Source organism: Brachyistius frenatus, unplaced genomic scaffold (assembly GCF_029030835.1).
Source record: "Brachyistius frenatus isolate BFR_SWC_R1_liver_20210118 unplaced genomic scaffold, ASM2903083v1 Contig_36, whole genome shotgun sequence".
Taxonomy (NCBI): Eukaryota; Metazoa; Chordata; class Actinopteri; family Embiotocidae; genus Brachyistius; species Brachyistius frenatus.
In genome coordinates, this window is record NW_027210635.1 from 858,824 (window position 1) to 884,399 (window position 25,576).

At 40.8% G+C, this 25,576-nt stretch overlaps 3 protein-coding genes across 6 annotated transcripts; 2 read left to right on the forward strand and 1 right to left on the reverse strand.

Annotated features, from left to right (window-relative positions):
* Positions 1–607: 607 nt before the first annotated feature.
* LOC138622341 (zinc finger protein Gfi-1) lies at positions 608–3,017 on the reverse strand. The gene is made up of 5 exons (XM_069701065.1): positions 2,869–3,017; positions 2,482–2,651; positions 1,350–1,499; positions 1,085–1,250; positions 608–987 (listed from the first exon to the last, which is right to left on the reverse strand). The coding sequence occupies exons 1-5, from the start codon at positions 2,915–2,917 to the stop codon at positions 791–793; spliced, it is 732 nt and encodes a 243-aa protein (XP_069557166.1). The 5' UTR covers positions 2,918–3,017; the 3' UTR covers positions 608–790.
* A 9,068-nt stretch (positions 3,018–12,085) lies between these two features.
* On the forward strand, positions 12,086–17,731 carry LOC138622399 (volume-regulated anion channel subunit LRRC8D). Of its 2 annotated transcripts, none has more exons than XM_069701163.1 (6): positions 12,086–12,157; positions 12,902–13,279; positions 14,034–14,615; positions 14,841–15,091; positions 15,718–16,095; positions 16,184–17,731. In XM_069701163.1, exons 2-6 carry the CDS (start codon positions 12,929–12,931, stop codon positions 17,304–17,306), a joined length of 2,685 nt encoding a protein of 894 aa, XP_069557264.1. In that variant the 5' UTR covers positions 12,086–12,157; positions 12,902–12,928; the 3' UTR covers positions 17,307–17,731. The 2 variants fall into 2 exon arrangements, with proteins under 2 accessions (XP_069557264.1, XP_069557265.1); XM_069701164.1 differs by having other exon boundaries at positions 12,109–12,157; positions 12,914–13,279.
* Positions 17,732–18,996: 1,265 nt separating this feature from the next.
* Positions 18,997–25,551, forward strand: ddx39ab (DEAD (Asp-Glu-Ala-Asp) box polypeptide 39Ab). Of its 3 annotated transcripts, none has more exons than XM_069701182.1 (10): positions 18,997–19,021; positions 20,653–20,879; positions 21,296–21,423; positions 21,809–22,085; positions 22,191–22,309; positions 22,462–22,593; positions 23,902–24,011; positions 24,242–24,386; positions 24,553–24,700; positions 25,017–25,551. In XM_069701182.1, the coding sequence occupies exons 2-10, from the start codon at positions 20,672–20,674 to the stop codon at positions 25,031–25,033; spliced, it is 1,284 nt and encodes a 427-aa protein (XP_069557283.1). In that variant the 5' UTR covers positions 18,997–19,021; positions 20,653–20,671; the 3' UTR covers positions 25,034–25,551. The 3 variants fall into 3 exon arrangements, with proteins under 3 accessions (XP_069557283.1, XP_069557280.1, XP_069557281.1); XM_069701179.1 differs by lacking the exon at positions 18,997–19,021 and adding an exon at positions 19,644–19,733; XM_069701180.1 differs by lacking the exon at positions 18,997–19,021 and adding an exon at positions 20,194–20,571.
* Positions 25,552–25,576: the final 25 nt, after the last annotated feature.

A 25,576-nucleotide genomic window follows, 5' to 3' on the forward strand; every position in this document is an offset into this window, starting at 1 on the left:
CAGCAAGAAATTATTTTTGGCCTGTAGAGGGCAGCGGAGAAGGCTTTTACACATCTTGCAGACACAAAGCAACATCAACTTGAAGTATGTTGCTGTCCGGCACATTAATATAGTGACGAGTTAGCTGTGTGTAACACCTTTCACATTACACATTGTCGTTTGGTTTGTTGTTGATTAAAAAAAAAAAAAAAAAAAAAATTAGTGCAGCTTTAAATGCTTTTATCTATCAAATGTACATTAAAAATTATACTAAATTTCACGTTTTTTTCTTTCGTTATCATTCATTAAAATAGAAAATAATCTTCCTTTTCTGTACATGCGGTGGCTAAGGTGCATCCTGTTAATTCAGTCAGGAGCCAAGCTGCCAGGTGTTAAGGTTATCTTCTTTATTTAAAAATGGGACTATCGCACAAAGACACATGTGCACTGATGCTGTATTTGCACACTACTATTTTCAAATACTATCTGAAAATGACAAGATGTGACTGCTCATTGTTGCTCCCAAAATAATCCCATTATCATTTGACAATTAGTTTTGAGCTTTTTTTAAATCAAAGTTGTCACCACAACAGTTTCTCAAATTAAACAAACTCAAACAAAGAAGATCTAATAATTGTTCTGAAGCAAATCAGTCCAGCTTTATTTTTTGTATAAACCTTACACTTTGAACCATGCATGCATGGTATAATTTATTGCACACATTTCAAACTTTTACAAATGATCAATGTTCTAAAATGTTGTACAAATGCCCTTTCACCCACTTTCAGCATGTCTTCGTTGCTTCATGGACTCAGGTTTGAGTGTACATGTCTCCATAGCCACACTGTGTCTCTTGGTGCTGCTGCAGGTCCAACCTGCGCTGGAAGCTGTGCTGACAGCGTGTGCAGCTGAACGGTCGGTAGCTGCTGTGCTTTCGGCTGTGGGTGATGAGGTTGGAACTTTGGCTAAATCCTTTCCCACACACCTTGCACACATGTGGTTTCTCACCTAAGCAGAGGCCAGAGTGAGGAACGAGTGCATGGCATCAATTTCTTCAGTGGCAGTTTGAGACGGTTTTGTTTATTTACCTTTCGTGTTGACTCACCTGTGTGTATGAAGGTGTGTTTCTTCATGTCGGACTTCTGGTGAAACCTTTTGCCGCAGTATTGGCAGGGGTAGGGTCGTGTGTCTGAGTGGATCAGGAGGTGTGTGGACAGAGTGGATGAGCGCTTAAACACCTTTCCGCACACTTTACAGCCAAAGCTGCGCTCCTGGACACACACACGCACATACACAGATTGTACTTAGTCATGTGTTTGCACTGAAATCAGATCATTGCCCATTTAAATATATTCTCATTGTACTTGTACCTTTGCTCTGCCATAGCTGCCAATTTCTCTGAGGCCAAAGGGCATGTGGGTCATGTCTGTTGCTGTGGGTGATCTTACCAATGGGACAGAGAGGGTGTTGTACACATATGCCTGCAGACCACCTCCTGAGATTAGGACCTCAGAGAGAGACTGAAGGAGGCAGAGAGAGTGGGGAGTGAAGAAGAATTGGGTGAGTTGAATAGTTCAGCAATTCAAAAAATGAAGAATGGTTCTATTAAAGCACAATTTTTCTGTCATATACAAAGCTACAGCTGGCAGATAGTTTGCACAGACTGGAAACAATAACAAAATCTGTCTGATACCACCTTCAAGGCTCACCAATTAACATGTCATGGGACATATTTAATCCGTACAAAATAAAAACCAAACTCCAAAAACTAAATTCAAAGAAGACATTTGCAGATTCAAATTAAGTGCCAAACAGTGTCTTGGCTGGGAGCATTGACTTCCTGCAGTCGCCACCTGTTGTCTGGCAGCAACTCAGAACCAAGAAATAGTCAGACATGTAACTCCTTTACAGCAAATGGAGCTGGATCTTGGTACAAACAGAGCCAGGCTCGCTGTTTCCCTCTGTTTCCAGTCTTTATGCGAAGCCAAGCTTACAGCTTCCTATAGACCCATTCTCACTGCAGATATTTGCAGAGATAGTTCAGAAAAAGTGACACCATTACTATTAGTACTCTGTCCAACAGTGCACTGGCAGATTTTTTTTTTTTTATATTTATAATTTTAGTTATTTTGGAGCTAATATAGCTATGTTTCAACCAAAATTGAAGGATCACCATCAAAATTGTTTGTGTTCTGAAAAATTAAATGGACTTTTTTATCGACATATCATTGGTATCAGTATCAGGCTTAAAAAAACCTAAATGAATCTGTCTCTGGCAGTAATGTGGGTGTCTGAGTGGAAACATTCCTGACAAAAGTTTCTAAATTGTTTCAAAGGAAAGAGATTTCTCTGAACAATGTCTTTCAACCTTTGTCAATTAAGTTTATAAATGTATGCAGTGACCTGTCAATGACCATAGATTTTCCTCTTCAAAGAAAGTTAGAGATTTTAAGATTCACTTCTGATTTCTTTTATCAGACAGATGAAACAGAGGCCTTCTACCTTCTCACAGAGTGGACACTCGCCGACTGGGGATTTGAGGTCAGTGTGCGACGTGTGGTTGAGTAACATGAAGACCAGTCTCTCCAGTTCTCGCTCTCTTTCAGACGCCTGGTGTCTGTCTGAAGACCACGGCGAGAGCAGCAGAGGAGCCTCTTCTTTCTCCACAGGGGCTTTTATCAAAACATGTAAGAATGAAAAATAAAAGTCTTTGTTTTCCCTTTGGGACCTTAAGTGAAAAAAAGGGAATCCTGAACATTAAGTTTCACTCTCTAATATAAAAGTAATGTCTACAATAGCTGAAGGCTTCCTTCACTCTGGTCAAATACCAAATTTCAGTCACACCAAATTTCTTTAGAAAAATACAAATTAAGAAAAAGTGTTGCATACCTGACGGCCACAGATTTTCTGCTGGGGCACTATTAGAGCTGACTGCCATCCCACCCCACGGTGAACAGCCTTCAGACAGAAGGTCTTTGACCCTGAACGCGGGGGACAAACCCTGCACAGCATCTTCAGGGAGCCTGATATCTTGTCCCATCACAGGCTCCTCAACCTCTATTTGGGACTGAGACTGTTGTCTAAAATAGTCCTTAGACGGGTTGTGTAAATGAGTCCTTTTACTCTTGACGAGGAATGACCGCGGCATGGCAGGACAGAGTTTGAGGGAGCTGACAGAGGGGAGAAAAAGCATGTGTTATATTCCTGCAAGAGTCTGAAAAGTAAACTCTTTCATGTCACTTTTAGAGCCTCACACATTCAGATGTCGCACACCTGTTAGTACGAGTTCAGTTACAATCCCAAAGTTTGAGGTTTCCTTCACAAACACAGCCCGCCACCTGCACAAAAGTTTCAGTGCTTTTACTGAGGAGGACCCTGTGGAGTCAGACATCTTCTAAACTGACACTGGTGCTGCTTTTTATAACTACATTTGAAGTGCATGTTATATTTAGACAGTTAAAACAACAAATATGGCTTAATATTACCAAAATTAAATGAGTGTAATACTTTGGCAAGACTATATTTGGCAAGTAAATCAGGAATTTTAACAATTTATCAATTCATAAGTTGAGAAAGGAGGAGGAAAGCTTTGCAAACTACATTACAGAGTAAACTAGTTCTTCCAACCTTGTTTCCAATTTTTGCCTGTAAATCTTCATGGCATTGCATTTTGGGTTTGTCAACATACAGTAGTGTATACGATCTTCCATGAGCCTCTGTAATAACAATATTTGTTTAACCTACTAATGTGATAATTTTGTAAATTAATATCTTTTAGAACATGACATTGCAAAGACATTAAAAGTTTTAGAGCTCCAAATATATATATATATTTATATATATATATATATATATATATATATATATGCAACATAAAGATTATGAACAAAGCACACAAAGGAAAAGTAAAAACACAAGATACTATATATATAAAAGGCAATGTTAAAAAACAATATTATGAACTAAACATACTGACACTGCAACAAGCACATTCCAGATAATTTGCTGATCTTACCTCTGTATTGCACAGCTGAATGTTGAGCGTGTCTTGTGTACTCGTTGTGGCCAACATCCTCTTTTGTCTCTCTCACACCCATCAACTGATGACACAGAGAGATTTGATTTGATTTTGAAAAGCAGCTGAAGATTTTTGAACTGAAGGCAACGGAAGAAAAAAAGTTCACTGAAGTTACAAAGCAAATAAAAACCATTATTTCTTTAAAAAATTGCATCTTTTTTTTCAATAAATTTTCGGGTTTTTATCTCTGTTGCTGCTCTTATTTTGAAAAACAAAGCCTTTTGAACCACGACAATATCTTTGGTTTGGTCAAGTTTATGGTAGAGATTTGGGACCTAGAGTGAAAAAAGATGCCACTATACTAAAGTGAAGATGAAATCTTATTTATTGTAGTACCAATATGCTTGTGTCATCACTGGATTCCCACCACAATGACCTTTCATGTGGGTGGAATCATAAATGCGCTGATCATCTTTTGGAAAGTTTGACGATCTCATCGTTCTCATGTGAACATGTGGACCTTTACTGTTGAGGTGCCAACTAGTGTGTGTGTGTGTGTGTGTGTGTGTGTGTGTGTGTGTGTGTGTGTGTGTGTGTGTGTGTGTGTGTGTGTGTGTGTGTGTGTGTGTGTGTGTGTGTGTGTGTGTGTGTGTGTGTGTGTGTGTGTGTGTGCCATCTGACACAATTCCATATTTGAATGCAGATTTAAATGGGATTTTTCAGCGATTGATAAAGTTTCATTTGTAAGCCATTAGAAGTAAAAATTAAAAAAATTCCCCTCGGGGATTAATAAAGTAACTACCTATCATAGCTCTCATGAATTCATAATCGATTATCAAGCAATTTAAAAGGCTTAATATTTATAGCACGTTCATTTGCTAATGAGATATTTCAAGAATACATAAAAAGATTTTTTTTTTTTCAATCCAATAAATAATGTATAATCAAAGCATTATATCATTAAAGCATTTTTGTCTTAAAGCCAAATTATTTTTGATAGGAACTGAACAAAATGATCTTGTATCCAACTCTGGAAAATGTGGTAACATTTTTATATTACAGCCTCTGATTTAAGCTGTGAGATTGTTGTATAAATCAGGTAGAATGCTAAAGACTTACTTCTTCCAACTAGTACTTAAATGTATAGTTACATCGGGGAAAAACAAGGCTATGGAGGCAAGGCAGTAACAATTAGACATCATTACTAATTGAGACAAAAAACTCGTCACATTCTGAATCTACTAAATAGGGACGATCAGGATCATTTACAGACATAGAATACATTTTAATCACGCATATTGACGATGGAGGTAGAAATAAAATTCAAGATAGATCAAAAATACACTGAAATCTGTTGATTCTTTGGCCAAATTTAACAACAGAAAAGTTGAATGCCCTGGACCAATAATGGAAGAGCAAAGAAAACCTTTATTTTTATTCAAATAAATAATAATAAAAAAAAAAAATGAAATTCCAGACAAGATGGATGAGCAGCAGAATATTACAAAAGTAAACATTTATCCAGTCTTTACAATCTACACTTTATTTTAGAACTTTCAGACGCTCTTACTATACATAAATTAATTGACAGAACTCAAAGTCAATCTATATGCAGATGACATGCTTTTTTTAGTTAACAAAGCCAAAAATGCTTAGTCAGGTAAATGATCATGTAGAATGTATATTGTTCATATGTCTGTATTAGATTTTAACCTTATGGGTCTTGTTGGTAAAGTGCAGACTATTCCTTTCTAGTTCACTCAGAAAATGTACGAAGTATTTCACATATCATAAACTCAACATGAATTCCCTTTAAGTTTCACATAGCTGAACATCGTACAAAATGTCAGTGCAGGTTTCCTGATTGAAGGAATTTATGACACGAAAATATTAGTATGAAAGAAGAATCCAATTATTTGAAGGATATTCTACACCTACTTTTCAACTAAATCATCAACACACAGACAAAGCGCAACAATTAAGTATCTTTTAAACGTATATGCTGTCACATAATGTCAAGCACTAAAACTTGAATCTGACCTCAGATTGAAATCAAATCATCAAGGGTCGCAGATGAACCAAAACCAACGCTTTTCTCAATCTATTTGTATTTTCGTAGGCATCTCATTTGACTCCTGGTGTGAGCAGCGTAAAGTTCCCCTTGATGTGCATGAAGACAGGCATGTCAGAGCACTGTGGTTGATGTGGTGGGGGGCTTGCAACCTTCTCCCAGGGAGAGGAGACGAGAGCAGTGCCGTGAGCCGAGACGGGCTGGTGGGTTCGGTGGGTTTCTGCTTCATTCGTTTTGGAGGGCTTGGGGGCTTCTTGTTCCCCCAGATGGTGGCAGAAAAATGCCTTTCGAGGAACCTGAAACCTGAGAAGGAGGGAGGAAAGAAAGGAGTGTGAGTGTACTCAAAAGCCTATTTCCCTTTGTTTTGTTACAGGGTTTTTAAATGTTACTATCTTATGGCAAATATGTGGGAGGAACATGGTTTCAGTGAGACATATGTTACGTCAGGTAATGAAAATATTCATGACTAAATGGTGCCTTTCTGTTTTCGATATTTTTTTAACAATTTAGGGAGAGTACTGTTTATTTTCAGTATACCTTTGAAAAAATCCATACCTTGTGAATTTTATAAATTCTTTCTTCTAAGCTAGCCCTTTTTCTTTAAAGGGCTACTCTGCCAAATTTATGCATTTACAAAGGTTTACAAATTTCAAATAAACCCGATGATATGATGGGTCAGGGTTTTTGAGAATTTTGTGATTGGAAAATGTTTTAAGAAAGTGGAAAATCCTGGTTACTGACTATATAGAGCAGGTGTTTGATAGATGGGTACACAGATAGTACCCATCCGTGTACTTTGTCAAAAATACCTCTAGGGACAACAGTGTATGTTTATGTAGCACATTAAATGACATCATTACATCAAATGAATAACTACCAATGATCACAGGAAGAGAAACATCCCTTTATCAGACAGCTTCGGGGTCAGGCCCAGCTCTTTGGTGTTTATGTATTCTGCTGCTGGAGCTGGTGTTGTCAGTGGTTTCAGTCAAAAGACCTCACAAAAGAAGTGAAGTGCCACTTTCTCACGGCCAACAGTTTATCTTGGGTCTACAGTTTACCCCCACCCACCTATTTTACACTCATTTCCCCACAGCTTTCTCTTACATGGCACGGCAAAAGAGCAAAGGTTACAGAAAGGACAAGATTTTCTTTTCCTTGTTAGGCAAAGGAGAGGGCATCCGAAAATTACTTAATTAGCTTATGATTTTGATTTTGGGGTCTAAATGTGTTTAATGTGTTGAATAGGCACTTCTCAAAAGGAAAGGATATTTAGCATGAAAAGGAAGCAGTGGTGACAGAAAAAATAAGAATTGCTTTGTCGTATAAAGTGTGTAAACACTAAATCTATATTTGCTGTAACCATGAGAACTGTGGATTCTACCTTCTCTCAATATCAGACTATTTTTCAGGGTCTTGTACAACAGTAAAGCCACAAGACTCTCAACCAAGCCTGTGCCACCCACTGAACAGGAAATGCATATTTTGCTGAGGTATTTTTTTCTTACTATGTTACGCCTTATCACAACCTCCTACTCTTTTCAATCAATTGCTGTCAGATTGAAAACATCACAAATTCAGATTAAAACCAAAATGTAATCTTTTCCATCAAAGAATTTACCAAAACAGAAGAGTCTGTAGTCAGATGAAGCACCATGGTGTTGACAAAACACCCTGGCTAAACTGGTGATATCAATGATGGACAACTTCTGAAGTTCAGCAAAAAAAATAACATTCCCACTCCCACACGTCGCCGACAGAGATTTGTATCACTTTTACAATGCAGGGTTATGGAAAAATAAAAGGGTGTGAGAACTCTTAAATAAAACGGTACCCAAGACAGCTGCAGCCTACATCTGCAGATGTGGGTTAATAGATGTATTGAGAGAGCCTGATTCTAAAAGCACAAGCCTAAATACTGTATGCTGTCATTGTCACATTCACCTTGATATCAAGACAAACAATCTTTAGGATAACAGTGTGTGAAATAACAGTCTGCAGCCATGCTAGCAGCCTGGTAAGGCTATACCCAGGCACAGTGTTGCTTTGATCTAAATGCTAACAATAGCATGCAGACATGCATTGCATTGATAACTTGCATATTTCTAGCAGGTACAGTCCGTGCTATGTTTACCAGTTTAGCATATTGGCATGCCAGAATTCACTAATTATCTCAACACAAAATACAACTGAGGCTGATGGGAATGTCATTTTGCTTTCTAGGTTTTTATCATAAACCAAAATATTAGACAAAGTAGATTGATGGACCTACGTGAAACGTTCATCCTGTTGGGAATATGAACATCTGTAAAAAATGTCATGGCTAACCATCAATAATTAAGACATTATGTAGATCAAAAAACACAAATGTTTGGGTTGTTAGCTGTTGAGACAAATCAAAAAGATGGAAGAGGTGGACTTACTGATCACAAGACATTTATCAAAAGAGCCATGCCTCGTTGAAAAAAATCAGTTCTCTCCTTTTTGTCAGAGATAGTCCGAGCTACTTACTGCTGCAGCGCAAAAAACAACAAAAACGTAAAAGGAGAAGCTGTCTATTTCCCAGCTTCCAAGTTTTTACAAGTGCAGGTTAAAACATTGTAATGTGGGAATGTTTCTGTTCATTATCATGGAAGACGAAGGAAACCAGAAAATATTCACTTCTAAGAAACTGGATTCAGAGTATGTTTTTCTTTTTATATATATATATATATATATATATTACTCAAAACAATTAATTGTTTATAAAAATAGTTGGCAATTTATTTTGTCAACTCATGGATTATTTGATTAATTATTGCATTGTTTAATCTCTACAAAAATTGAAGTGTAAATATTTGTGCTTTTATGGTTTGTTCTACATGGCTTTATTGTCTTGTCTTAAACTTTAAATTCATGTTTGGGTCATCCGTCATCTGACTTTTTAGTCAGGGTTTCGGTAGACATATTTGCTAAAAGTCATATTGTTTACTGTAAACTTGAGAGGCAGCAATATGATGTGTATGTCAGGTCTAAACTGTTTTCTTATGATTATAGTTATTAGCCATTTGATGTGATGTGCGAGGTCTGTAGCAAGCTGGTCATGTCTTTTCAACACGTGGACGTGTGAATCCTGTCACATAAAACAACCCCACCCAAACCATCCCTGCCTTTGGGCGCAGGCGTGAGTGTGTGCATATATTGCAGATGAAAAGGTGTGAAGCTGCACGCCTTTTCACAGCATTTTGAAACCGACATGTTGATAGTATAGTCTGTAATGTTGGTTTTAACACACCAAAGCCCCGCTTTCTAATTTTAAAACCTTGTTCGTCTGAAAGAGCTGCCGAAACATTGATCAATTTCCTTTTTTGCCGTGAGATCGTGAAACTGTAGTGTCCTCTGAAAAAAACCACAAAGGAACCCGAAGTGACGAGCTGAAAATACTTTAAGGTTGTTTCACAAAAAGAAAAGCAATGATGACTCTTTGTGAAATATTGTTTTGGTTACTGTTTCTACTGTTACAGCTGGAATCAGAAAAATGTATTAAAGCAATTATTTGAAAATAATAATTTGTCATTTTTAGAAATTTACTTTCACCAAGCTTTCACCAATATTTACAGTTCATAACTTGTGAACTGCCGTGTTGAAGCTTCGACGTTGGCTTTTCAACCGTGGACATTTTGATTTTTTTTTTTGGAGCCAGAAACAACAACATTTGGCCGAGGGTTGGATCTGAATGAGAACCCGAGGATAATACACCACCCACCAATAGCGGAAACCTCATTGCACCCCAGGGTTGTCAATCAAGATAGACACCTCCCCAAACATGCTGCTTTTTGAGGACTTATATCTAATAAGTTATGAAATTATTTTTAGAGAGACGAACAGAAAACCAATCAGATCGAGTGAATTTAGTGAGTGTCACCATTGTATTTATGGACTTTGAATTTTATGCAAATCAGACTAGTCTTTTTTTTTTTTCTAAATCCTGCTGACAGACAAAAAAAAACACACCAAAAACAGAACGTCCTTTTTGCACTTAAATTAGAGGTCACAGATGCTTTTAAGATGTTAGCTATTAGAGAAGGTTTTGGGGAGGAAGTTGACTGTTATTGCTTCACAGAAATCAAGTAACTTCCATGCCAAATCCAGGGTGTGATTGTAGCCTTTAAAGTACAAATTATAAATGTTTGGTATATCTGTCGCTTTCAGCAAATGTTAGCATGCTTACATTCTAAACTAAGATGGTGACCAAGGTCAACATTATTGTTAACTAACACGCTAGCATTGTCATTATGAGCATGTTAGCATCTAACTCCACTGAATAACTCATTTGAGCGTAAATGTTAGTTTGCGCTAATTAATGCTGGCTTGAGGTCATTTGGATAGATTGGGACAGCAGACTGCGGTGGTCTCTGCACACTTGGAAGCCGTGTTGGCTGTCAGAGCAACACTGCTCTGTGATACTTTATGTGCTTTATCAGACATCAAAGTTTGCAATTATTTACAGCAGGTATCCTATGTTGCTGATATGTTCGATAGACTTCCAGGTTTGACTGTGTATGTAGATATAGATGGTGATGATATGTTATCTAAAAAGTTTGTCTTTCAGCTGAGCTGTCCCTCACAGTTAAACACTTCATCTTGAGATTTGTCTCTGTGGCATCAGCGAACACCAATCTCACTCACACTTACTGTTTGCCACCACTGCTGCAACTTCTCCACCACTTATCTTTCTTTACTGTGTGAAACCCCATGCTCAACACTCCACACACACACACACACACACACACACACACACACACACACACACACACACACACACACACACACACACACACACACACACACAGACACGCTTCTTTTCAAACGTGCACATACAGTACAGACACAGAAAACACACACACCAGCTGTGTGGAGCAGATCTCGTTGTGGTTCGTTGTCAGTTTGAGTTTTTGCTCCAGATTCTTAGTGGCCCAAATGCAAAGAAAATAACACACTGAGAAACATACTTTATGACCCTCCTGTGTGCACACATATAAACACACAAATACTCAAATAAAAAAAATTGGTGAAGTGGTCATCAAAGTTTGGTGACCTTTTCTTTGAAAAAAAAAAAAAAAAAAAGCCTGGTCTGATGCACCCACCCATTTGTTAAGACGTGAAAATTGTAAAAACAAACACACTCACAGATCATTTGTGTGGCTTTGAACAGTTCAGGCCAACAGTGAGAGCTGCAACACTGGCTGGATGAAACCTGTGGAGTCTGCTTTGTGACTGAGTACTGTACTCCAACGGCCTCTGCTGGATAATACTCAATACCATGTTTGACTCTGCCATTTTTTACAACCCAATGACATAGATAACTTTTTGTAAATCGTATTATTCAGGAAATCTTTTAATGTCATTTGTTTAAGTGACTGGTGAAATTATCTTTAACTTTAGGTTGACAAATTGTTTGACATCATGCAAAGTACATTTACTCAAGTACTCTCTGACTACTTTGCTTAAGTATTTCAATTGTTTGCCAGTTTGTCCTTTTATGTCACAACACATGGATGGAAAACAGGTACATTTTAACTCCACCTCATTTATCTGACACCTGTGGTTACTATTTACTTTAATCCATATAAGGATCTTACACACAAAACTTATGATTAACTTATAAAATATATGGAAATGCTATTTTGTTTAACTAACAGTGTAATAAAAAAAGGTCAAATTAACTCCAATTGACAGGGCCATTATGCATTGTAAATTTTTCACTTTTAATATGTCCGAGAGGAAACTTTTTCCGATACTTGTTTTCTGGTCTGACATTCCTCATGTTTTCCTTTGTCATTTTGTTTTGAAGGAGTTAAAGAAGGCAGGCAACCCCCCCACCCCCAACCCCCCAAGTGGGTCTTGAACAGGCTCGTAGTGTTGAGTTAAATTTTTTAGCCACACATCGTCTGCTGCCATGGCAACTCACGAAAAGCTGTGTGTTGGCCAGCTCGGGAGGAGTTTGTTGTAAGTTTTAGGAGTTTTTCACTGCAGAACCGGACAGCGCCGGACTGAAGCTTCTGGGAGGCGGCTGTGTGCTGATCAAGGAGAAGAAGTTATTCAATCAGGTAGGTGAAAGTTGATCCAGAGCTGTAGAAATAACATGGATTGTTCAAATCGGATTTGTATTTTTGCCAAGAAGTTGACTTAAAATGTTGCCTTAAATGGAACTTTTGTTTTTCTTAAACTTGTTTACTCTGAAAGATCAGCAGAAATTTAAAAGTCCATTAACTTTGATATGAATGCTAAAACTTTGTCTCGTGATACAATTTTTTTATTGATGGAATTCCGATTAAACACTAAGTTTTTCCTTTGATGAGCACTTCCAATTGTAAGTATTTCTGTATAACATTCAAAGTCCATTGTTAAATATGCAAAAGCAAAAGTTCAAGTTCCTTAGGCATTTTTTATGAAATAATTAATCCTTAAAAATTCAGCTAATCTGTTTAATCCGGGTAGGGTGGGTGTGTGTTTTCATCATTTTGCTGCGATCTCATTTATAGTCAAATGTTGCTGAATCCTAATTGAATGGCAGAAAATAATGTGTTTGTGTAAGATCACATGGTTATAGTGAGAAACCGTTACTTGACTGTCCTAAAATATGTGTCTGGGGCCTTTGAAACTGTGACCCGACTGATCTTCCTGGATCAGGTTGTCATGTATTGTAGTTTAGTTCTTCAAGAAGAACTGTAGTTAGATGGTATTTGGGTACATTTTGAGAGTTGTTACCACGAGTGGTGACACGTAGTTATAGTGATTCTGGACCGGCCAATATTTATTCAGTGCATCAGAGTTTTTTTCTCATTTTACAGTTATCCTTGTAGGATCCAGAAGACACCATGTTTTCCCTGTCAGAGCTGGCGCCTCTAAATCAGCACCAAAACAGGTCTAAACTGCTGAAGCCTTGGTGGGACGTCTTCATGGACTACCTGGTGGTCCTGATGCTGATGACATCTGTCCTGGCTTGTACTGAGCAGCTGTCCAGGGACCGAGTTGTGTGCATTCCCTTGGATCCACCTGTCTCCACAAACAGCAGTGATCACAGTCCCTCAAGTGATGGCTATGTGGCACTGACTCCGTCTACAAAACCCACAATGCACATCCCACACAACATCAGTCCAGATCTTCATTCAGCAGCTCGAGGCCGTCGCACACACCTGGTCTACCAGCAATACATCTACATTAGCCAGGTACAGTAATACTAGCTTGATTGTTATTGCCATTTAAAGTGTAGCACAAGGAAAACAATAAAATTACATCTGCAGTCCTTTAAAGCAGCTTTCATCAGCATTTTATATGGATCAGTGAACTTGGGTTCAGTGTCTTCCCCAAAGACACTTCGGCATGGGGACAGGAAGACCAGTGGACTGAACCGCCAACCATACAATTAGCAGGCATCCCACTGAGCCACTGTTTGTAAACTGGCAACTGTTCGCTCACAAATGTGCATAAAGATGTAAAGTGGATGTTTCTCAATATCACAGAAGGATCTTGAAAAGCTGCATTTTGTCATGAAATCATGAATTCTGCCACTAACTGTTTCGACATCTAGGATCCTTTGAAATTATGCCAAGGACCGAGTCCTTCATTCAGAGAATTTTCAAGAATGCATCATGTGTATCCTCAGCATCCTAAAAGCACCCAATCCCATGCACACGTACAAGAGCAGGACCTTTCTGGCTATGCACACCTAGAATATAAGGTCTATAGCACAATAGTAAGCTGTTATAATGCTCCCCCTGGTTACAACTCGCCCGTCGTGAGTAGACTTTCCTTGCCTCTCAAGGAGCTGATTTGGAAGGATACATTCTACCAAGGACACCTTGAGAAACAGCCAATATATCAATGTTGTGTTTACAGCCTGTTTCCACTGCCCCCAAGTGGCCCAAAAAAACAATTATAATCTGTGTCTCCGACTGTCTCTGTGTCTTTCTGTTTGTCTAGGTGTGCTACCATGAGGCTTTGCCTTTGTGCTCCCGTTTCTTCCCCTACATGGCTTTGCTGCAGTCTCTAGTGCTGGTAGCCAGCGGTTCCTTCTGGCTCCACTTCCCTCACACCTCTTCTCGCATCGAGCAATTCCTGGCCATCTTGGCAAAGTGCTGCGAATCACCTTGGACATCTCAGGCCCTGTCCCACGCTGCCCGCCAGGAGAACTTCCAAGAGAAGAAGAAGGAAGAGAGACAGACACCCCCATTTCCACCCTCTTCAACTTCCCCTTCACCCCTGGTGACACGTACAAGATGTTCAAGTACAGACTCAGGCACAGACAGTCCACTTTTGAAGTGGTCAGAAAGTGCGTCCTCTGCCGCCCCTCCGTCCCCTTCGCTTTCCACTGTTTCCTGTAACTCCACCACATCTTCTCTATCCCTTGGCTGTGGGGTACACCGTCCTTCTTCTAATCCCTCAGTCATGGCTGACAGGCAGGTAATCAGTCTGGATAAAAGTGATGGGGAACAGGCCAGAGCGCTGTTTGAAAGGGTCAGGAAGTTCCGGTCCCACTGCGAAAGCTCAGCTGTCATTTATAAGGTAAGAGATCCTTTAATCTAATAGATGTCTATATATAAACTACTTTATTACCTTATACTTTCAGTTCTATATGGAGATGTTATGGGGATCTTCTTAACGGGAACCTGCTATTCAGTGATACTCCAGTATTTTAAAAGCAATAAGAAACTAATACAGTTGTCCAGTTTCATTTTAAAGTTAATGCGTGATCAAACATGGTCAGTTTACCTCCTTTTGTCTTTTCAGGTCTATTTGGCTCAGACGATATTCAAACTGCTGATGGTAACGCTCATCTTGAGTTACACCATCCCTCTTCTCAGCTCCTTCTCCTTCAACCACACCTGTCACCCTGAGGAGAAAAACTTGGTGGGCTATGCTACCTTTGAGTGTATCCATGTGCTCTCATCACTTCTCCGCAAACTGCTCGTGGCCTACCTGACCCTCCTGGGGCTCTACGGTCTGCTTAATTTTTACACCCTCAGCTGGATTTTACACAGGTCAGGACTCAGAACAAAAATGATGGAAACTTTAATGCTGCACTTATCAATATTTTTGTGTCAACAATGAAAATAATGTGTATGTGTAATGTGAATAGTGTTGCTTTGTGGTGCTAAACCCACAGAAAATGATTGAGCTCTGCAGTTATCCTCAGCTCTGTGAACTTTTCTAAACATCTGTCACTCCATTGTTTTGGTTTTACTCCCCACAATGTATCTATTTCGATCCAGTGTTGTGTTGACAGTTTTCACTGTGGCTGAAAAGTTACCTAATGCATCTCCAATTTTTTTGCGAAAAGGCATACCAAAACAGCTTTTTTTTAAAGCACATTTACTGCAGAGCTGAGGTAACTCGTACCAATATGTATTCCTCCACATTACTAAAATGATAGATTGTGTATGCATAGCACTGGAGGCTTTAATAGGCTTACAGGTGCATAATTTATTACGTTTGTCACAAGATAAAATAGTGTAAACATGAAAGTCTGTTACATATTTTTGATGTTTTACATTGACTTCATGAGCTCTGATTGCTGAAAGGGCCTATAAACAAAAGAATGTCCAGTGTATTCTGTGTAATATATTCATAATTCTGCTTTGTGTCTTTGTTTTTTCCCATTTCTTAGCTCTCTTCAGCAATATTCCTTCCACTCACTGAAGGAGTTGTGCTCCCTAAGAGATGTTCCCGACTTGAGAAATGACCTGGCCTTTCTTATACACATGTTAGACCAGTACGACCCTTTGCTGGCCCAGCGTCTCTCTGTGTTTTTGTCTCCTGTCAGCGAGTGCCGGCTGCTGGAGGAAAGCTGGGAGAGGCGCTGGGGGGAGGAAAAGCTGCATGCCATGACACATGTGGATGCAGACGGCTGTTCCAGTCTGCAGCTGGTCGCCCTGCCTCGCCTTCCTCCAGCCCTCTTCACCCTCTGCCAGCTTCAGGTCCTCAAACTGGAGCTCATTACGGATGCCAGGTTTACTTCACAGGTGGCCAACATGACCTCACTCAAGTGAGTTGTGTGGAGTTGTCATTATACTTTCACTTTCCAGTTTTTCTGCCGTCTTAATTTGGACTTTTCTTGGTTATTCCAACAACAGGGAGCTCCACCTCTACCACTGCACAGCGGCTGTGGATCCCAGTGCCCTTGCAGTCCTCCAGGAACGTCTGGAGGTCCTCCAGCTCACCTTCACTCAGGCATCAGAGATTCCTAGCTGGGTCCTCTCCCTCCGCAGCCTGCATGAGCTCCACCTCTCTGGTCGGTTAAGCAGTGAAGGTGGGGTGGGCCGTAGCTGGGCCCTGGGGAGCCTACGCCAATTGCGTCACCTCCGTGTGCTGGTGATTCGAGGGATGTTACAGCGCATTCCTGGGGAGCTGTGTGAGGTGGCAAGCAGCTTGGTGAGACTGGAGATCTACAATGAGGGTAACAAGCTGCTTGTACTGACAGGCCTTAAGCGGCTGGTCGACCTGACAGAGCTAAAGCTGCAGGACTGCCAGCTGGAGCGTTTGCCCTCTGCCCTGCTGGCTCTGACCAACCTGCGGACACTCGACCTGCAGCACAATAACCTGAGAACTCTGGAGGAGCGGCTCAGTCTGGCTTATCTGCGGCGTCTCTCTTGCCTCAGACTTGCTTATAACCGTGTTTTGGTTCTGCCGGCAAGCGTTGGTGTGCTTCGAGGCCTTGAGCTCCTGGATCTGTCCAACAACCAGCTACGGGGCCTTCCCCCAGCGCTCTTCACCCTTCGCCGCCTTCGCAGGCTCCTGCTGGCCGGCAACCTTCTGGAGGAGCTGCCTACTGAGGTGAAGGCACTGCAGCTGCTGACAGAGCTGGATCTCAGTGGGAACAGGTTAGAGAGTCTCCCCTCTGAACTTTGCATTGGCTGTTCGGAGCTGCGCATCCTAAATGTGGCTCACAACTCTCTCAGCTCATTACCCACAGGGATCGCAGCTTTAAGTCAGTTGTGCAGGTTGGACTTGCGCAGTAATTGTCTGGAGAAACTTCCTGCTGAACTGGGCTGCTGTGCGGGGCTGGATGGGAGTGGTCTACTGGTGGAAAACTGGCTGTTTCTCTCTTTACCTCGATATGTCAGGGACATCCTGAACCATTCTGGCACCCCCACTGGTACATACTCAGAGGGTCATTCCCGGCCAGAGTCCGATAGTTTCCCATACTTCTCTCCCACACAGTGGAGCTTCTTTTCTGCTCTGGAGTCACAGATATAAGGCTGATGACTGACTGCTGTTATGGTAATTTTCCATACCATTTTCCATGTGATACATATATTCTCTGTTTGCTAACACATTATGTTTTTCTATCTTCTAGCACATACATATATTCTCCATGTGATACATATATTCTTCATGTGACACAAAAGTTCTTTGTTTTCTATCATATATATTTTGAGAGACAGTCTTTATAAACCTCACTTATTTTCATATCTCTGCTATCAAGGATGAAACCATTTCAGGGACTACAATCGAAACCATACAGGAGAGTTCTTCACCGGCTATGAACAGAGATAGCAGACCTTCCTCATAAAAACCTCCTGTTTTCTGTGTCCAGGGTCTCACTCTCACTATCTCCAGACTGTTCATGTACTCTGTGTGACTGACACCTTCTTTGCAAAGAATAAAACACGACAAAGACATTTGGCGTCAGAACCTTTTATTTCATCTCTCACCCAGAATAAGACAAGAAAATCCACGACACTGCTGACAGAACAATGATAGTATTCTGTTACTGAATCTTGTTTGTATATTTTTTTATACCTTTTAATGTGATTTGCTTTGGCAATGCTTTTGGCATTAGTTTATTCTTTAGAATGTATTTTCCCTGATTGTCCTTTTGATTTTTAGACCACACTTACATGAACAACCGGCTAATAAACTGCTTTTCATGGCATCAATATCTTTATTAGAGTAAGTGTTGTACTTTCTCTAAATATTCATTCCTGAAAGGCACAGATGAGGAGATTGTCTGTGTTTTGTGGATGAATAATAGCCAGTATATTAAGTGGAGAAGAGGCTCATGTTGTTTAATATACTTAATGTGTGGTATTAATACAGAAACTACTGCAATTAGAGTTAATATGAGTATGAACACTAAATTCTAAACAAAAATACAAATCAGTATAAACATCTGTATTATTGATAATGAAAAATGGGAAGTTGTCACTACAAAACAATGGACATATTTATTTTATAAAGATTTATTTTTAATCTGTTTCTGATCGCTTCCAGTCGGCAGCTGCGTTATAAAGATATTCACCCAAAGTGTTTATAAATTACCAAGACTCACCCGATGCTGGTATGGCCATGTCTCGCAGGTAACACTGCTCTCAATACCAAAAAACATATAAATGTATTAATCTCTTTATTAATTAAGTTGTTATCACTGGCACTGGTGTTATTTGAAATGATCACTTCAATCATATGTTTTACATATCTGTCTTAATAACAATTTCAACAATATTAATAGCCTATTATTGTCCTGACTGTGACCACTGGATGGCACTGAAGACTCATGACTCTCAGTACACTGAGGTCAGCAAAAAAAAACTTCCCGTGGCTCTCAGCACACCTCTGGCATTATAATCCGACCTGGGTGATCCAATCACAAGTGGCCAACACTCAGTACCTGAGTGCACACCCGGCACTATCATGGGTCTCCAGTGACCACTTGTGATCAGATCTCACTTCCCCGCTCCGTATGCTGATAGTCGGGTATATCATTTCCTGAAGTGAAGGAGGAGGAAAACCAAAACAAGATCGGCGTATCTCTTGGCGTGTTCCAGGAAAATCGACGGACCCAAGATCTGGCACGTTTCATTTCCTTTTTGGGAAACTGCACCCAATTCTACACAAAAGCAATATACTTTTGCATGTAGCCATAAAACTGGAGAAAAGGATCGCTGTGGCAATTTGATATCTCACATCAGGTACAGACTTCGGGGCACTATCTTAATTGTTTGGGATCAGAAGGGTTCAGATTGTTTGGGATGTTTTTTGTGACAATTTATTTGTTTGCCTCTAGAGGACAGACTGTAGCCATATGCGCCCCAGACAACAAATGTAGTCTGACCAGGTTGGGTCACAATGTGTCCTGGGTGCAAGCACACCTGTGCTTTTAGCTGACCACTTGTGATCGGATCACCTAAGAAAAATGTTAATGCCATGTGTACTGTGGGTCCTTTTGTCAAGACAGAGAATATAGGTCTACTAACAATACTATCTTCATAGGAAATCAAACTTAGCTCCCAACATTTTTTTTTTTTTTTAAAGATTTGTGCTTCTGGAATGATTTAAAAAGAGACTCCAATGTAATTTTGGCCTCGGAGCTTTACAATATTCCGGATTAAAATCAATATTTTCGCAAAATATATATATAGTCTATTTATTTATTTACAGTGTCCTTCGTGAGCTCCCATACACAGAGAGCAGCACCGCTGCATCCCGCTTTTTTAAACTGCGTTGGACTGCGGCACAATTTTTGTCCAATCGCTGCCCGCCGTGGCCGGCGGACGTCTGAATCCACCAATCACATCAGCCCGTTTCCTTAGAGGCGGGACTTCCGATTACTCGTATAAACCAACTGAGGCCTCCCCATGCGGTTTTGATCTGTCTGTGGACTTAAGAGCTAACACCGAAAAGGTACGAACGTTGTGTCGACTTCAATTCGGCAAATCGCAGACATTTTCCGAGCGATAAGTTGGCGCCTGCGAATTTAAAACTAATAATTTATTTAGTTTTCGTCTAAAAGCAGCGACTCTCGGGTGAAATGGCTTCTTTCATTGTTTCCGTGCGAGATGCGTATTAGCCAGCGTTTTTTTTTTTTTTTTTTTTGTAGCCTTAGCATTAGCTCAGCCGAGCGCACCGGTCTTCCTCGTATCTATTAATGTTTACTAAACGCGTGGTCGGTCTCGTTCCGTTTCTCTTTACGCGTCGTTTACGATCACGTCGTGCGGCGCCCGCTCGTTTTCTTCGCGCATATTTTCCGGTTTAATGAGAACGAAAGTTGCTGCTGCGCATTAGCTTGCCACGTTAGCGGTGGTTATGCAACACAATGGCTCTCCCAGTGTAGTAAAAAAAAAAAAAAAAAAAAAAACGGTGAGCAGCGAACCGGTTCGGTCCAGGTCCGACGGTGCCGGTTTGGCTCCGTGGATTTACCTCGGGATTGTTTACGATATTGTGCGAGTGGTTGTTGCGGAGGCCACTTTGTTTACATGTTACACTGTTCGGCCCGCTGTGAGACGTATTTTCGAAATTGGTGTAATAATTCACACCAATTTTTTATTTTTTTTTAATAAGAGCTGCAGGAGGAGCACGATAATACCCGTTTTACGAGTCAGGATCAAGGTTTAGTTGTCAGATCCCTCTAGTCATGTTGACGTGCAGACTTTTACACCTTTTCAACTGAGCTTTATTAAAAAAAAAAAATTAACCTAAATGTGCTTAAAATCTGTACTGAAACCTTGAACAATGCCAACAGGTGGGCTAAGTTAGTAGACCTCCCCACACACCTCCTCCTCCTCCCCCTTTCCAGATTAATAACAATATGTTTTTGTTCCAGACATACGCGCACACACAAAATGGCTGAGAACGACGTTGACAACGAGCTGCTCGATTATGAAGAAGATGAAGAGCCTCAAGGAGCCCCAGAGAGCGCCGCTCCTGCAGGCAAGAAAGAGGTGAAGGGTTCCTACGTTTCCATCCACAGCTCTGGCTTCAGGGATTTCCTCCTGAAGCCAGAGCTGCTCCGTGCCATCATCGACTGTGGTTTTGAGCATCCGTCTGAAGGTGAGAGCCATTTGGATGTTAGTAGGGGAGGGGGGTTGATAGTTTCAGCATGATTATATTAGGATGTTTTTTATTTTATATCATGCTCTTATAGTGCACAGGTTGTGAGGAACTTAGGGGTACTTGGTATCCCTGCTTCAGTCAAAACACATGAATGTTTAATCTAAGACACTGAATCAGGCACTTCTACCTCTCGCATGACTGCTAGTGACCTGAAACAAGTTAGTCAATTGCTGTATAATTGCTGTTTTGTAGCACAGAGTTTTGCAGGAGCTGGACTTGCTGTATGTGTCCCATTAAAATGCAAAAATACTACTAGTTCTGTCATATCTCAAGTGCTTTGTAAGAAAGCTTAATATAATTGCACTGCATTAAATCTTTGTGTGTTTTTTTGTTGTTGTTTTTTTTTAATTCAGTCCAGCATGAATGCATCCCACAAGCTATCCTGGGCATGGACATCCTGTGCCAGGCCAAATCTGGTATGGGCAAGACGGCTGTGTTTGTGCTGGCTACACTGCAACAGATTGAGCCTGTTGATGGACAGGTTAGTAAGTGTATTCAACACACCGGTTTTATTTATTGAATGAAATGAATACAGCGTGCTTTGTCAGGTGTTGGGTTCAATAAATATGAAGCTTTGGTTTGCATTTGATTCTAACCATGCATTATTATAATGTTTATATACACTTTCAAGAACCAATTTTAAAAGTGCAAGTGATATTTGCCATGTATTTTCAAATAGGCACTCTGATTGTAATATTTGTCTTCCCCGCCCGCGCAGGTGTTTAGATTTAATGGAATTGTTTAAAATTGAAATGCACGTATCCTCTTGCTTTTATAAAGGGTCCGATTAAAGTGTGTACCAGCTTGAATGTATTGGGAGGGATTAAATGACCCCAAGTCTGATTTTCTGCGTTTCTCCTCTCCAGGTGTCTGTATTAGTCATGTGCCACACACGAGAGCTGGCCTTCCAGATCAGTAAAGAGTACGAGCGTTTCTCCAAGTACATGCCCACTGTAAAAGCAGCAGTATTCTTTGGCGGCATGGCCATCAAGAAGGACGAGGAGGTCCTGAAGAAAAACTGCCCTCACATTGTTGTTGGAACGCCGGGCCGCATCCTCGCTCTGATCCGGAACAAGACCCTGAGTCTGAAGAACGTCAAACATTTTGTCCTGGATGAGTGTGACAAAATGTTGGAGCAGCTAGGTGAGTTGTTTAAGCGGCTTTTAGCAGACTCTTCTTCCCAGTTTTCATCGAGTCCACTCTGTGAGTCACAATGTTTAAACAGAATGTAATCTTGGTGTTTGGCAGACATGAGGTGTGACGTCCAGGACATCTTCAGGATCACACCCCATGAGAAGCAGGTCATGATGTTCAGTGCAACGCTGAGTAAGGAGATACGACCAGTCTGCCGCAAGTTCATGCAGGATGTAAGTAAACGGTGAAGAGTTGTTATCTCAGAATTAGCTGCATTAGTCGGGGAGAAGACTCGCAGAATCGCAGCTGCTTCGCCTTCAAGTTTCACACGGTGTCTAAAAACCTATGTTGCATTGGAAGCTCACCTCACTGCCTTCTCCTGCAGCCCATGGAGGTGTTTGTGGATGATGAGACCAAGCTTACACTCCATGGCTTGCAACAGTACTACTGCAAGCTGAAGGACAGCGAGAAAAACCGCAAGCTCTTTGACCTCCTTGATGTGTTGGAGTTCAATCAGGTAAAATGATGCAGCATGCATAGCTGTCCATGGCAGCATTTTGCATATGGACATGCTACAATTACACTGGGTGGCAGAATTGAACTTACATTTTTTTTTTTTTTTTAATTCACATCAACTAAAGTAGGTTGACATTATAGTTTGTTGGGTTAAAATCCATTTTCAGTGTTTTTGTCAGGGGTGGTTTGTAAGTGACAGAGTGTATATATCCTATTCATAAATAAGGCTGTGACACTTAAACGTGTACGGAGTTACTTCTAAAATATCCAGGTGTATTATTTTCACCTACATTTGGCCTGTGAAACAACAGTCTCCCAATTTAAAGGGCCTCCACTTCCGTTGGTCCTGCTTTTCCATGCGAGTGTACTGGAACTGAACAAATATGGGTGATTTGATCAATTCTGAAAACATGTTTGGATTCAGCCTTCAAAAATAGATAAACTGGTATGTTTGGGCAAAATCTTTAACCAGAGTTATTGTTAATATTAAGAATCGGCAAAAGGAAAAAAAAATTGACGGGAGTACATTTATTTCCTTGTTTAAGTTAAATGTGAAGAACAATGCTACTCGTGTTTCAACAGTATATATGAAGCTGCAGCCAGTTGTCTGTCTTGTGCTATTAAACGTTGTCATCGTTTACGCCAGTGCACTTGAAATTTTGCAGATTTTGGTGTGCGTACATTTGCCTTTGAACAAATGGAAACGGGTTTTCTGAGCTACCCTGAATGCAATTTTATTTTAAATGAAGGGAATTGTTGTGCAGTTTTTTAATTTACGTTGGACGTCATACATCCACCTGAAATTGCTGCTGAGGACAGTGCAGTTATGTGGACACGGGGGAGCGGGGTGTGTTGAGCTGTGTGTGGTGTGTGGGGGGGGGGTAGACTCACTTAACTAGACCTATCCCCACTGCATCAGCGTGGAGGCAGGAGGGGGTAAAGAAACTTGAGTTGATAACTGTAAGTTAAGGACAGACGGGTTTGTTTGCAGATGTTTTAAACGTTACCATTTGGACGCTCGTTACAGTTTATGCACAGCCTGTGTTTTTGCAGGCTAACCGCTCGCTGGCTAACTGCCAACTAGAGTGAGTGAGTGGGTGCATGAGAAGTGTTCCTGGGGTCTGGTGCATTGTTTTAGCATAAGCGGTGGACGTAGTGGAAGCCGCCAGAGGTACCTACCTGGCGCGAGAGTGGCGTCAACCCTCATTTCATTCTTGTCAGACTGCTGTAAATTTGCTTTGCAACCTAAATTAATAGGAATAGCATCAGAAGTCCAGCCTGTATTTGAATGCCGTTTCTCTGCCTCTAGGTGGTGATCTTCGTCAAGTCAGTTCAGCGCTGCATCGCTCTGTCTCAGCTTCTGGTGGAGCAAAATTTCCCTGCGATTGCCATCCACAGGGGAATGGCTCAGGAGGAAAGGTGAGACTCTGATATGCACGTCTTCCTCTTGCTACTCTCTTTAACATGTACTCTATTGAGCTCCAAATGCTCAGTGTGTTTATGGGAGCATGAGGCCTCATCCTTCATCTCAACACATTACTGCCTTCAAAGGGGGGGATACACTCAATCATGCCCAGAGCAGCTGTGTTGATAATCTTCTGGTTGGCTCTGTCCTTCCTCCTGCCCCTTCCTACACCCCCCACCCCCAGGCTGTCTCGCTATCAGCAATTCAAGGACTTCCAAAGGCGGATCCTGGTGGCCACTAACCTTTTTGGCAGAGGGATGGACATTGAGCGAGTCAACATCGTCTTCAACTACGACATGCCAGAAGATTCTGACACCTATTTGCACAGGGTGAGAAATGCAGCAGAGGAAATAAGTGAACCGTCGCCTTGCTCTTTGTTTGTGCTTTTTCGGTGTGACTGCAATACTCTGGGAAATTGTTTATTTGAATGCTTTTATGTTCTCATTGTATAATATACTAAATTTGTGCTGCACATGTTTGTCCCTGCTCCGTCAGGTTGCCCGTGCTGGTAGGTTTGGGACCAAAGGCCTGGCTATAACCTTTGTGTCTGACGAGACTGATGCCAAGACTCTGAACGACGTGCAGGACCGCTTTGAGGTCAACGTGGCCGAGCTGCCAGATGAGATCGACATCTCCTCTTACAGTGAGTGACTTCCACTTCTTGATGTATTTAACAGAATTGGAATCAATATTGTTGATTTCAAGGGCGTTAAAGCACTTTACTATCAAAACAACACATTGTTAATGCTGAGATCGGCTGAAAATGTCCCCGCACATAATAAACCAGTTGGTCATTATGGCAGCAGGAGACAGTTGTTGCTGTCACGTAACAGTGGCGGGCTCATCAAATCCTCTACATGTTTAACCTGTTGGTGAAATGTTGGTATGCTCAGCTGTTACTCATTGTGCTGATCTTTTACATGCTCAACTCATGTCTCCTCTCCTCTGTCCCTTTTCAGTCGAGCAGTCCAGATGAGTCCTCCGCCCAAACAGAAGTCTCCTCTTCATGCATCTTGTCTTGTATTTGGAAGTAGGCGTATTTCACTGTTGATTTGAAAGCTCTGCGTGCTCCCTGTCTTCACCAAACATTAATTTTTATTGTCAGTTTTTGGGGACAGTGGTATGGTTTTAATTTGTCTTTACCAGTTGTGTTTTGCTTTATGAAATTAAAACTTTTTATAAAATGCCATTTTACTATTGTGGTGTCTTGTGAGGCGATCGTCTCAACCCTATTTTAATAGATGTCAGTCGAAAGCAGAGCTTCAGGGAAACCTTCAGAAGTAGTTCTGAGGAACATGTGACCGCAGATTTTAGATTTTTCTTCCCTTAATGTCCAAGTTAGAGTTGTATAGGAATGTTTTTCCCTCAGTGCACAAGAGTTAATCTTTAGATGGTGATCAAACAGTCATGTAGTGACAAATGTGGCGCATATGGCAGCTCTTTATATGAATTGAATAAACTGAATGCCTCCAATAAATGAAATCACCAAGTGGAGTCGTAGTGGTGAATTTGCACATTT

Excerpts from the sequence above, each read along its gene's own strand:
- LOC138622399 (XM_069701163.1), top strand. The coding sequence starts at position 12,929 with ATGTTTTCCCTGTCAGAGCTGGCGCCTCTAAATCAGCACCAAAACAGG. Across the intron at positions 14,616-14,840 it reads GCTCAGCTGTCATTTATAAG|GTCTATTTGGCTCAGACGAT; the intron begins GTAAGAGATCCT and ends TTGTCTTTTCAG. Across the intron at positions 15,092-15,717 it reads CTCAGCTGGATTTTACACAG|CTCTCTTCAGCAATATTCCT; the intron begins GTCAGGACTCAG and ends CCCATTTCTTAG.
- ddx39ab (XM_069701182.1), top strand. The coding sequence starts at position 20,672 with ATGGCTGAGAACGACGTTGACAACGAGCTGCTCGATTATGAAGAAGAT. Across the intron at positions 22,086-22,190 it reads CAAAATGTTGGAGCAGCTAG|ACATGAGGTGTGACGTCCAG; the intron begins GTGAGTTGTTTA and ends GGTGTTTGGCAG. Across the intron at positions 24,012-24,241 it reads GGAATGGCTCAGGAGGAAAG|GCTGTCTCGCTATCAGCAAT; the intron begins GTGAGACTCTGA and ends CCCCACCCCCAG.
- LOC138622341 (XM_069701065.1), bottom strand. The coding sequence starts at position 2,917 with ATGGCAGTCAGCTCTAATAGTGCCCCAGCAGAAAATCTGTGGCCGTCA. Across the intron at positions 2,652-2,868 it reads AGAAAATCTGTGGCCGTCAG|CCCCTGTGGAGAAAGAAGAG; the intron begins GTATGCAACACT and ends TTTTGATAAAAG. Across the intron at positions 988-1,084 it reads ACACACCTTCATACACACAG|GTGAGAAACCACATGTGTGC; the intron begins GTGAGTCAACAC and ends GCCTCTGCTTAG.